The sequence below is a fragment of the Ranitomeya imitator genome, chromosome 7, assembly GCF_032444005.1.
Source record: "Ranitomeya imitator isolate aRanImi1 chromosome 7, aRanImi1.pri, whole genome shotgun sequence".
Classification (NCBI taxonomy): Eukaryota; Metazoa; Chordata; class Amphibia; order Anura; family Dendrobatidae; genus Ranitomeya; species Ranitomeya imitator.
The window spans coordinates 11,533,043-11,546,409 of record NC_091288.1 but is presented as its reverse complement, the minus strand read 5'-3'; the positions used below and the strand labels follow the sequence as shown (position 1 = coordinate 11,546,409).

Below are 13,367 nucleotides of genomic sequence, written 5' to 3'. Positions count from 1 at the left end.
ATGGTTCAAAGAGAAAATGATCATTTCTCCCGATGTATGTGAAGCACTTGCTCTCTCACTCCTCAGATCTTCAGATGAATTTTTTGCTGGGTGCATTAACTTAGTGAACCCCTCCCGTGTTGTACATTGATCTGCTGTGCATTAGGAGGAGGCTCCAATATTATCTAATGTAACACACTCTTCTCGCAGACTCATGTCTGTGTCAGCAGCTGTAACATGAATGACTCTTTCCTTATCCTGGAGGTTTTCTCTCCTTCTCCCATTTCAGCAGCAGCTGAGTCATTGGGGCCTGTGATATTTCTGCTGGAAGATCACAAATGTAAAAATCTGAAATTAAGTTGATCTCCTGCATGAAAGTAATAATCTGTGTAAGTGTGAAAAAGATACAAAGTTGCAGAAATTCCTTCACATTTAATTACTTTATTAATGATTAGCTTCAAGTGTAAAACAATTTGTGTAGAAAAATAAAATGGTCTTACATTCTGTGTGGTTCACTTCTGTTATTAGCCAGTAAGAGGAAAAATGTAATATTACATAAAAGATATAATACTCACTATAAATGAGTACACCTCTTTTGAAAAGTAAGCTATTACTCAAATATCTCACTGAACACAAGAACAATTTACAAAATTTTGCCAAAACTTAGACTAAGACTATATCCTGTAGATCTTTTAATTTAAAAAGGAAAAACATAACAATAATAATAACAGAAACAAAACAGAAACATCAGCCAGAAAATAATCAGTTTAATGAACAGTGGTCCAGACGCTCATTCTCTCCAGTCCTCACATATATATTATACATATATACAGAATAATAACTAATAATAAATACTTACACCTTCTGACTCGCTCGCCAAACAAAATAATAATAACAAATAAAATAAACAATAGCAAACAAAATCTATATACGGTACATAAACTTTAAAGTTTTCCTTTTCCTTCCATTACTGATCTTGTACTGATCTAGAGTACTATTACAGTATTATTCTGTATTATACTCCAGATCTGCACTCACTATTCTGCTGGTGCAGTCACTGTGTACATACATTACATTACTGATCCTGAGTTACCTCCTGTATTATACTCCAGATCTGCACTCACTATTCTGCTGGTGCAGTCACTGTGTACATACATTACATTACTGATCCTGAGTTACATCCTGTATTATACTCCAGAGCTGCACTCACTATTCTGCTGGTGCAGTCACTGTGTACATACATTACATTACTGATCCTGAGTTATCTCCTGTATTATACTCCAGAGCTGCACTCACTATTCTGCTGGTGCAGTCACTGTGTACATACATTACATTACTGATCCTGAGTTACCTCCTGTATTATACTCCAGAGCTGCACTCACTATTCTGCTGGTGCAGTCACTGTGTACATACATTACATTACTGATCCTGAGTTACCTCATGTATTATACTCCAGAGCTGCACTCACTATTCTGCTGGTGCAGTCACTGTGTACATACATTACATTACTGATCCTGAGTTACATCCTGTATTATACCCCAGAGCTGCGCTCACTATTCTGCTGGTGCAGTCACTGTGTACATACATTACATTACTGATCCTGAGTTACATCCGGTATTATAATCCAGAGCTGCACTCACTATTCTGCTGGTGCAGTCACTGTGTACATACATTACATTACTGATCCTGAGTTCTATCCTGCATTATACCCCAGAGCTGCGCTCACTATTCTGCTGGTGCAGTCACTGTGTACATACATTACATTACTGATCCTGAGTTACATCCTGCATTATACCCCAGAGCTGCACTCACTATTCTGCTGGTGCAGTCACTGAGTGCATACATTACATTACTGATCCTGAGTTCTATCCTGTATTATACTTCAGAGCTGCACTCACTATTCTGCTGGTGCAGTCACTGTGTACATACATTACATTACTGATCCTGAGTTACATCCTGCATTATACCCCAGAGCTGCACTCACTATTCTGCTGGTGCAGTCACTGAGTGCATACATTACATTACTGATCCTGAGTTCTATCCTGTATTATAATCCAGAGCTGCGCTCACTATTCTGCTGGTGCAGTCACTGTGTACATACATTACATTACTGATCCTGAGTTACATCCGGTATTATACTCCAGAGCTGCACTCACTATTCTGCTGGTGCAGTCACTGTGTACATACATTACATTACTGATCCTGAGTTCTATCCTGCATTATACCCCAGAGCTGTGCTCACTATTCTGCTGGTGCAGTCACTGTGTACATACATTACATTACTGATCCTGAGTTACATCCTGCATTATACCCCAGAGCTGCACTCACTATTCTGCTGGTGCAGTCACTGAGTACATACATTACATTACTGATCCTGAGTTCTATCCTGTATTATACTTCAGAGCTGCACTCACTATTCTGCTGGTGCAGTCACTGAATACATACATTACATTACTGATCCTGAGTTACCTCCTGTATTATACTCCAGAGCTGCACTCACTATTCTGCTGGTGCAGTCACTGTGTACATACGTTTGAAGTGCAGCTTCTGTGTCATCTGCGGTGTGGAGCTTGGCAGCAGAGTCTGGAAGCTAAGTGCGGTGTTTGTTCCTTGTCCCTTTTGTGTTTGTCACTGTCCCCTGTGTGATACTATCTGCAGTGGTGAGGCTAGCACCCCTTGCCAGCCAATGAACTAGCCAGGTCAGTGCTAGGTGATAGCAAGGGACGAGGTTCCTGATGGTGGTGGGGGGAAGGACCCACTTAGGGCATTAGGGGAGTGCAGGGACAGACTCAGGTTTGAGCTCAGGTGGTGACTGTTCCCCATTTCTCTATCAGTAGGGCCTTCCTCTCCCCATTTCCATCCTGTTGTATGTGTTGCTCCATCCACTGACCAACCCCCCGTTGGGTCGCTATATATATCGTGACATGGGGAGGGAATAGGGAACAAGGAGGGGGGAATCGGGAAACATGGAAGGGAAGAGGGAATCGGGAATCAAGAATGGGGAGGGAATGGGGTAACAAAGTGTAGGGAGGGAATGGGGAAACAAAGTGGGTGGAGAGAATGGGGTAACGAGGTGGGAGGGAATGGAGAAACAAGGAGGGAGGGATCGAATGAGGAAATACGGAGGGGAGAGAGAATGGGGAAACAAAGAGGGAGGGGGAAGGAGGAAACAAGGAGGAGAGCAGGGAATGGGGAAAAAGGAGGGGAGCAGGGAATGGGGTAACAAGGAAGGGGGAAGTAATGGGGTAACAAAGAAAGTGGAAGGGAATGAGGAAAGAAGGAGGGGGAGGGAATGGGAAACAAGGAGTGGAGAGGGAATGGAGAAACAAGTAGGGGGAGCGAATGGGGAAACAAGTAAGGGAGGAAATGAAAAACAAGGAGAGGTAGAAGGAATGGGTAAACAAGAAGGGGAAAAGAGAATGGGGAAACAAGGGTGGGGAGGGAAATGGGAAACAAGGAGAATGTGGAAACAAGGAGGGGGAGGGAATTGGGAAACAAGGAGGGAGGAGAATGTGGAAAAAAGGAGGGGGGAATGGGGAAACAAGGAGGGGGAGGATGAGGAAACAAGGAGCTGGGAGGGAACTGTGTGATAGAGAAAATCAATTCTCAATATGCGGTGTAAATGATAAAGATTCATTAATGCTCCACGGACTAAGTGAACGACGGCTGTAAATCCACCTACATTGTTTTTGTAGTAGCAGCTTATCCCAATTTCCGCCTCTGACTGGTGGACGAGCAACCTCCAACACTTGAAACTGAAGAACCAATGGATTTGTTGAATACCTTTCCGACATGTGACGCGACAATGTGGTCTCCTCTTTTCTTCTGATGTAACCAATATGGTCCAGAATACGCCGATGTAGCTCAGAGGACACCCACCCGTGGTCGCCCCTTGGCTGACACCATCCATACTTACCTTTTGATTGAACTTGTGACGTCTCGACTTGAGGACTTGGAGAAGTCTTCAGATGAATATTGTGGACGGGGTCATTTTTTTGGGTCATTGCGTTTTGAAGATTTAACTTCTTCATCAGGATGAGCCACCTCATTTCTGGATAGCACTTTACCTTCCACCCTTGATCTACTGGCGGCGCAGAATTAACCCTTTCATTGCAGTTCAGTTAATATTGACCCTGTGACAGATTTTGCCTTGGTGTTCAGGAATTCCAGGCCACATTATCGCATTGCTCATACATTACATTACATTTTCGTGATCACCAGAATAAGCTTTATGCCAAAGCTGCAGGAACCTCTCTGAGATTTGAGCTCTGAACACTGCAGAACTACAAATGCAGACACTGAATCAGCAGGAAATTCTAGGAGAATGACTGTAAATGCAGCTGTGGATGTGACTGCAGAAGAGTCCATGAAGTGGTCGTTATGTTTCCAGAATGACGCTTCTATTTATGTCGGTGATGTGTAATCTGAGGAGCGGCACTTTATATTCCATATTACAGATGAACTTTCTCTGCTTCGCGGTGGGTGGCTGAACCGACAAGACGATCGGCAGAAATAAACCTGTCTAATTGCATTCAATTAAACGAGCAATTTGACTTTGTTCACCACTTCTGAGCAGCCGGGGCGCGGGGTAACCTGCCGGACCGCTCCTCTGACGAGCAAGGGCTTGTTCCCTTCCCATGATCCCTACATTGTATCTAGAAAATAAAAGCATCTGATGCAGAAAGATGAGAAAACCTGGAGAAATGTACAACATTGCTGCATGCACCCGTGACGCCGACACACAGGGCTGATCAGTAGGAAGGAAAAGGTTTCACGAATTTCACTAAATGGGAAAAATAAGCTGCAGAATTTAATAAAGGAAAATGTAAATAACTGAAACACAGAGGAGATAATCCGGGGTCATCAGCACCTGACCGGGAGTGAAAGTAAAGTGAGAACACGCTGAGATGTTCTACTCACTTAATGGAGCAGAAACTTTCCAAAAAACAATATTCAAAAAATATGAGATTTGACTGGAGAGTTACAGCTTTTACTCAGCAAAACACTCACCGTGAGAATATTCTTACAGAAGAAGAATAGTGAGTGCAGCTCTGGGGTATAATACAGGAGGTAACTCAGGATCAGTAATGTAATGTACGTACACAGTGACTGCACCAGCAGAATAGTGAGTGCAGCTCTGGGGTATAATACAGGAGGTAACTCAGGATCAGTAATGTAATGTACGTACACAGTGACTGCACCAGCAGAATAGTGAGTGCAGCTCTGGAGTATAATACAGGATGTAACGCAGGATCAGTAATGTAATGTATGTACACAGTGACTGCACCAGCAGAATAGTGAGTGCAGCTCTGGGGTATAATACAGGATGTAACTCAGGATCAGTAATGTAATGTATGTACACAGTGACTGCACCAGCAGAATAGTGAGTGCAGCTCTGGAGTATAATACAGGATGTAACTCAGGATCAGTAGTGTAATGTATGTACACAGTGACTGCACCAGCAGAATAGTGAGTACAGCTCTGGAGTATAATACAGGATGTAACTCAGAATCAGTAATGTAATGTATGTACACAGTGACTGCACCAGCAGAATAGTGAGTGCAGCTCTGGAGTATAATACAGGATGTAACTCAGGATCAGTAGTGTAATGTATGCACACAGTGACTGCACCAGCAGAATAGTGAGTACAGCTCTGGAGTATAATACAGGATGTAACTCAGGATCAGTAATGTAATGTATGTACACAGTGACTGCACCAGCAGAATAGTGAGTGCAGCTCTGGGGTATAATACAGGATGTGACTCAGGATCAGTAATGTAATGTATGTACACAGTGACTGCACCAGCAGAATAGTGAGTGCAGCTCTGGAGTATAATACAGAATGTAACTCAGGATCAGTAATGTAATGTATGTACACAGTGACTGCACCAGCAGAATAGTGAGTGCAGCTCTGGGGTATAATACAGGATGTAACTCAGAATCAGTAATGTAATGTATGTACACAGTGACTGCACCAGCAGAATAGTGAGTGCAGCTCTGGGGTATAATACAGGATGTAACTCAGGATCAGTAATGTAATGTAAGTACACAGTGACTGCACCAGCAGAATAGTGAGTGCAGCTCTGGAGTATAATACAGGATGTAACTCAGGATCAGTAATGTAATGTATGTACACAGTGACTTCCACAGCAGAATAGTGAGTGCAGCTCTGGAGTATAATACAGGATGTAACTCAGGATCAGTAATGTAATGTATGTACACAGTGACTGCACCAGCAGAATAGTGAGTACAGCTCTGGAGTATAATACAGGATGTAACTCAGGATCAGTAATGTAATGTATGTACACAGTGACTGCACCAGCAGAATAGTGAGTACAGCTCTGGAGTATAATACAGGATGTAACTCAGAATCAGTAATGTAATGTATGTACACAGTGACTGCACCAGCAGAATAGTGAGTGCAGCTCTGGGGTATAATACAGGATGTAACTCAGGATCCTTAATGTGATGTATGTACACAGTGACTGCACCAGCAGAATAGTGAGTGCAGCTCTGGAGTATAATACAGGATGTAACTCAGGATCAGTAATGTAATGTATGTACACAGTGACTGCACCAGCAGAATAGTGAGTACAGCTCTGGAGTATAATACAGGATGTAACTCAGGATCAGTAATGTAATGTATGTACACAGTGACTGCACCAGCAGAATAGTGAGTACAGCTCTGGAGTATAATACAGGATGTAACTCAGAATCAGTAATGTAATGTATGTACACAGTGACTGCACCAGCAGAATAGTGAGTGCAGCTCTGGGGTATAATACAGGATGTAACTCAGGATCCTTAATGTGATGTATGTACACAGTGACTGCACCAGCAGAATAGTGAGTGCAGCTCTGGAGTATAATACAGGATGTAACTCAGGATCAGTAATGTAATGTATGTACACAGTGACTGCACCAGCAGAATAGTGAGTACAGCTCTGGAGTATAATACAGGATGTAACTCAGAATCAGTAATGTAATGTATGTACACAGTGACTGCACCAGCAGAATAGTGAGTACAGCTCTGGAGTATAATACAGGATGTAACTCAGGATCAGTAGTGTAATGTGTGTACACAGTGACTGCACCAGCAGAATAGTGAGTGCAGCTCTGGAGTATAATACAGGATGTAACTCAGAATCAGTAATGTAATGTATGTACACAGTGACTGCACCAGCAGAATAGTGAGTGCAGCTCTGGAGTATACTACAGGATGTAACTCAGGATCAGTAATGTAATGTATGTACACAGTGACTGCACCAGCAGAATAGTGAGTACAGCTCTGGAGTATAATACAGGATGTAACTCAGAATCAGTAATGTAATGTATGTACACAGTGACTGCACCAGCAGAATAGTGAGTGCAGCTCTGGAGTATACTACAGGATGTAACTTAGGATCAGTAATGTAATGTATGTACACAGTGACTGCACCAGCAGAATAGTGAGTGCAGCTCTGGGGTATAATACAGGATGTAACTCAGGATCAGTAATGTGATGTATGTACACAGTGACTGCACCAGCAGAATAGTGAGTACAGCTCTGGAGTATAATATAGGATGTAACTCAGGATCAGTAATGTAATGTATGTACACAGTGACTGCACCAGCAGAATAGTGAGTGCAGCTCTGGAGTATAATACAGGATATAACTCAGGATCAGTAATGTATGTACACAGTGACTGCACCAGCAGAATAGTGAGTGCAGCTCTGGGGTATAATACAGGATGTAACTCAGGATCAGTAATGTAATGTATGTACACAGTGACTGCACCAGCAGAATAGTGAGTTCAGCTCTGGAGTATAATACAGGATGTAATTTAGGATCATACATACAGTTAGGTCCATATATATTTGGACAGAGACATTTTTCTAATTTTTGTTATAGACATTACCTCAATGAATTTTAAGCAAAACAATTCAGATGCAGTTGAAGTTCAGACTTTCAGCTTTCATTTGAGGGTATCGACATTAAAATTGGATGAATGGTTTAGGAGTTTCAGCTCCTTAACATGAGCCACCCTGTTTTTAAAGGGACCAAAAGTAATTGGACAGATTAAATAATTTTAAATAAAATGTTCATTTCTAGTACTAGGTTGAAAACCATTTGTTGGCAATGACTGCCTGAAGTCTTGGACTCATGGACATCACCAGACGCTGTGTTTCCTCCTTTTTGATGCTCGGCCTTCACTGCGGTGGTTTTCAGTTGCTGTTTGTTTGTGGCCTTTCTATCTGAAGTTTAGTCTTTAACAAGTGAAATGCTGCTCAATTGGGTTGAGATCAGGTGACTGACTTGGCCATTCCAGAATATTCCACTTCTTTGCTTTAATAAACTCCTGGGTTGCTTTGGCTTTATGTTTTGGGTCACTGTCCATCTGTAGTATGGAACGACGACCAATCAGTTTGGCTGCATTTGGCTGGATCTGAGCACACAGTATGGCGGCTCTGAAGACCTCAGAATTCATTCGGCTGCTTCTGTCCTGTGTCACATCATCAATAAACACTAGTGACCCAGTGCCACTGGCCGCCATGTATACCCGCGCCATCACACTGCCTCCGCCGGGTTTATGCATGCCCGCGCCATCACACTGCCTCCGCCGGGTGTTACAGATGATGTGGGATGTTTTGGATCATGACCTGGACCGCGCCTTCACCATACTTTTCTCTTTCCATCATTCTGGTAGAGGTTGATCTTGGTTTCATCTCTCCATAGAATGTTCTTCCAGAACTGTGCGGCTTTTTTAGATGTTTTTTAGCCTTTTTCTTCTTGATGCTTATGAGTGGCTGCACCGTGCAGTGAACCCTCTGTAGTTACTTTCATGCAGTCTTCTCTTTATGGTAGATTTGGATATTGATACGCCGACCTCCTGGAGAGTGTTGGTCACTTGGTCGGCTGTTGTGAAGGGGTTTCTCTTCATCATGGAGATTATTCTCCGATCATCCACCACTGTTGTCTTCCGTGGGCGCCCAGGTCTTTTTGCAGTGATGAGTTCACCAGGCTTTCTTTCTTTCTCAGGATGGACCAAACTGTAGATTTTGCCACTCCTAATATTGTAGCAATTTCTCAGATGGGTTTTTTCTGTTTTCGCAGCTTAAGGATGGCTTGTTTCACCAGCATGGAGAGCTCCTTTAACCGCATGTTTACTTCACAGCAAAACCTTCCAAATGCAGCACCGCACCTCAAATCAACTCCAGGCCTTTTATCTGCTTAATTGAGAATGACATAACGAAGGGATTGCCCACACCTGTCCATGAAATAGCCTTGGAGTCAATTGTTCAATTACTTTTGGTCCCTTTAAAAACAGGGTGACATATGTTAAGGAGCTGAAACTCCTAAACCCTTCATCCAATTTTAATGTGGATACCCTCAAATGAAAGCTGAAAGTCTGAACTTCAACTGCATCTGAATTGTTTTGTTTAAAATTCATTGTGGTAATGTCTGTAACCAAAATTAGAAAAATGTTGTCTCTGTCCAAATATATATGGACCTAACTGTATGTAATAGATCCCGTGAAGCTTCTGGACATGTGTTGTGTCTGCTGTCACGCCTGTCTGTGTGGTTTCTGTGTATCAGACTTATGTCCATTTCGACACTTGGGAATAGAGGAATTATTCATTTACATTCTGACTGTCAGGAAAATCCGTCTGACATATTTGGGTAATTATTGTTGTGACGATCTGATGATCCCTTTTATTACTGGGAAGATCTGAGCACACAGAAGCTCCGTCCTCCGCCGAAGTCACAAAACTTTTTCTAAGTTGTAGAGAATTTATTTTCCTTGCTGAAGCACCGCATTGTCCGGTGGTGTTGGTTGGCACGGTGCAGAGGATGGCAGGGTACGGTGGGCGGCGGGGGGTGATGGAGTGGGGTGTGAGGGGCAGCGGGGATGGCATGGTGTGGGGGTGGCAGAGTGCAGGGGTTGGCACAGTGCAGAGGACGGCAAAGTATGGTGGGCAGCGGGGGGTGATGGAGTGGGGTGTGAGGGGCAGCGGGGACAGCATGGTGTGGGGGTGGCGGAGTGCAGGGGGCAGCACGGTGCGGAGGACAGCAGGGTACGGTGGGCGGCGGGAGGTGATGGAGTGGGGTGTGAGGGGCAGAGGGGACGGCATGGTGTGGGGGTGGCAGAGTGCAGGGGGCAGCACGGTGCGGAGGACGGCAGGGTACGGTGGGCGGCGGGGGTGATGGAGTGAGGTGTGAGGGGTAGTGGGGATGGCATGGTGTGGGGGTGGCAGAGTGCAGGGGGCAGCACGGTGCGGAGGACGGCAGGGTACGGTGGGCGGCGGGGGGTGACGGAGTGGGGTGTGAGGGGTAGTGGGGATGGCATGGTGTGGGGGTAGCGGAGTGCAGGGGGCAGCACGATGCGGAGGATGGCAGGGTACGGTGGGCGGCGGGAGGTGATGGAGTGGGATGTGAGGGGCAGCGGGGACGGCATGGTGTGGGGGTGGCGGAGTGCAGGGGGCAGCACGGTGCGGAGGACGGCAGGGTATGGTGGGCGGCGGGAGGCGATGGAGTGGGGTGTGAGCGCCAGCGGGGATGGCAGGTTGTGGGGGTGATGGAGTGCGGCAGCACGGTGCGGAGGACGGCAGGGTATTGTGGGCAGCGGGGGGTGATGGAGTGGGGTGTGAGCGCCAGCGGGGACGGCATGGTGTGAGGCTGGCGGAGTGCAGGAGGCAGCACGGTGCGGAGGACGGCAGGGTACGGTGGGCGGCGGGGGGTGATGGAGTGGGGTGTGAGGGGCAGCGGGGACGGCATGGTGTGGGGGTGGCGGAGTGCAGGGGGCAGCACGGTGCGGAGGATGGCAGGGTACGGTGGGCGGCGGGAGGTGATGGAGTGGGATGTGAGGGGCAGCGGGGACGGCATGGTGTGGGGGTGGCGGAGTGCAGGGGGCAGCACGGTGCGGAGGATGGCAGGGTACGGTGGGCGGCGGGAGGTGATGGAGTTGGGTGTGAGCGGCAGCGGGGATGGCATGGTGTGGGGCTGGCAGAGTGCAGGGGGCAGCACGGTGTGGAGGACGGCAGGGTACGGTGGGCAGCGGGGGGTGATGGAGTGGGGTGTGAGCGCCAGCGGGGACGGCATGGTGTGGGGGTGGCGGAGTGCAGGGGGCAGCACGGTGCGGAGGACGGCAGGGTACGGTGGGCAGCGGGGGGTGATGGAGTGGGGTGTGAGCGCCAGCGGGGATGGCATGGTGTGAGGCTGGCGGAGTGCAGGGGGCAGCACGGTGCGGAGGACGGCAGGGTACGGTGGGCGGCGGGGGGTGATGGAGTGGGGTGTGAGCGGCAGCGGGGACGGCATGGTGTGGGGGTGGCGGAGTGCAGGGGGCAGCACGGTGCGGAGGATGGCAGGGTACGGTGGGCGGCGGGAGGTGATGGAGTTGGGTGTGAGCGGCAGCGGGGATGGCATGGTGTGGGGCTGGCAGAGTGCAGGGGGCAGCACGGTGCGGAGGATGGCAGGATACGGTGGGCAGCGGGGGGTGATGGAGTGGGGTGTGAGCGCCAGCGGGGACGGCATGGTGTGGGGGTGGCGGAGTGCAGGGGGCAGCACGGTGCGGAGGACGGCAGGGTACGGTGGGCAGCGGGGGGTGATGGAGTGGGGTGTGAGCGGCAGCGGGGACGGCATGGTGTGGGGGTGGCGGAGTGCAGGGGGCAGCACGGTGCGGAGGATGGCAGGGTACGGTGGGCGGCGGGAGGTAATGGAATTGGGTGTGAGCGGCAGCGGGGATGGCATGGTGTGGGGCTGGCAGAGTGCAGGGGGCAGCACGGTGCAGAGGACGGCAGGGTACGGTGGGTGGCGGGAGGTGATGGAGTTGGGTGTGAGGGGCAGCGGGGACGGCATGGTGTGGGGGTGGCGGAGTGCAGGGGGCAGCACGGTGCGGAGGATGGCAGGGTACGGTGGGCGGCGGGAGGTGATGGAGTTGGGTGTGAGGGGCAGCGGGGATGGCATGGTGTGGGGCTGGCAGAGTGCAGGGGGCAGCACGGTGCAGAGGACGGCAGGGTACGGTGGGTGGCGGGAGGTGATGGAGTTGGGTGTGAGGGGCAGCGGGGACGGCATGGTGTGGGGGTGGCGGAGTGCAGGGGGCAGCCCGGTGCGGAGGACGGCAGGGTACGGTGGGCAGCGGGGGGTGATGGAGTGGGGTGTGAGCGCCAGTGGGGACGGCATGGTGTGGGGGTGGCAGAGTGCAGGGGGCAGCACGGTGCGGAGGACGGCAGGGTACGGTGGGCAGCGGGGGGTGATGGAGTGGGGTGTGAGCGCCAGTGGGGACGGCATGGTGTGGGGGTGGCAGAGTGCAGGGGGCAGCACGGTGCGGAGGACGGCAGGGTACGGTGGGCAGCGGGGGGTGATGGAGTGGGGTGTGAGCGCCAGTGGGGACGGCATGGTGTGGGGGTGGCAGAGTGCAGGGGGCAGCACGGTGCGGAGGACGGCAGGGTACGGTGGGCAGCGGGGGGTGATGGAGTGGGGTGTGAGCGGCAGCGGGGATGGCATGGTGTGGGGCTGGCAGAGTGCAGGGGGCAGCACGGTGCGGAGGACGGCAGGGTACGGTGGGTGGCGGGAGGTGATGGAGTTGGGTGTGAGGGGCAGCGGGGACGGCATGGTGTGGGGGTGGCGGAGTGCAGGGGCCGCTGTACAGTAATTTGTTATATTTGTCATACAATTAATACTTGAACATTTCTAAGAATCAAAACCGGTGAATGCAGGACGGATAATTCAAGGACGCAGCATCTGCGGACCCCAACTATAGCGAGTGCAGGGTCTCAGGACTCCGGGGAACGTCCTTCATTTCCTGCCGCATAAGACCTAAACTTGTGCAGATGTAGCAGGGCTGAGTTTGTCACATGTAGTAGAGATCAATTTATAAGATATAGTGAATGGTAGATGTAGCAGAGCTAACGCTGTCTTCTGGCTCCACATAGAACGCTGCATCTGTAAAAAGTCACCGCCAGAATCTGTAAGACCGCCAAAGTCTCTTATACCGCTTTCTGGTCACAACTTGTACAGCTGCAGCGGTCACATAGATACCTTGGTGAGATGGGCCAAATGGCCAGTCCGGCTCTGCTACACCTGCACCTGTGGAGTCTGCAGGGGTCCGTAGTAAGGGGGAGTTTGGGGTCGTTAGTTAGGGGGAGTATAGAAATGACTTGGGGTTTATGAATATTCTGTAAGGGGAGTCGGGGGTCTTTATTGAGGTGCAGTCTCATTAGGGTTCAGTATTAAAGGGAAGCCTGTGTGCATTCGGAGGTGCAGTGTTGGTTCTGTGTAACAGAGGTCTGAAGTTTATATTTAGGGGGAGTCTGGTCTGAATTTATAAAGGGATCTGGTCTACGGTCTGTATTTTACTATGGGGTCTGCTCAGGGGTCTTTTGTATTTATCAAAGGGGTCTTGCCTACGG

General features: G+C 48.9%; 1 protein-coding gene across 1 annotated transcript; it reads right to left on the bottom strand.

Annotated features, from left to right (window-relative positions):
• Nucleotides 1–232: 232 nt before the first annotated feature.
• Nucleotides 233–12,570, bottom strand: LOC138646065 (uncharacterized). The gene is made up of 2 exons (XM_069735534.1): nucleotides 10,552–12,570; nucleotides 233–346 (listed from the first exon to the last, which is right to left on the bottom strand). The coding sequence occupies exons 1-2, from the start codon at nucleotides 12,568–12,570 to the stop codon at nucleotides 233–235; spliced, it is 2,133 nt and encodes a 710-aa protein (XP_069591635.1).
• Nucleotides 12,571–13,367: the final 797 nt, after the last annotated feature.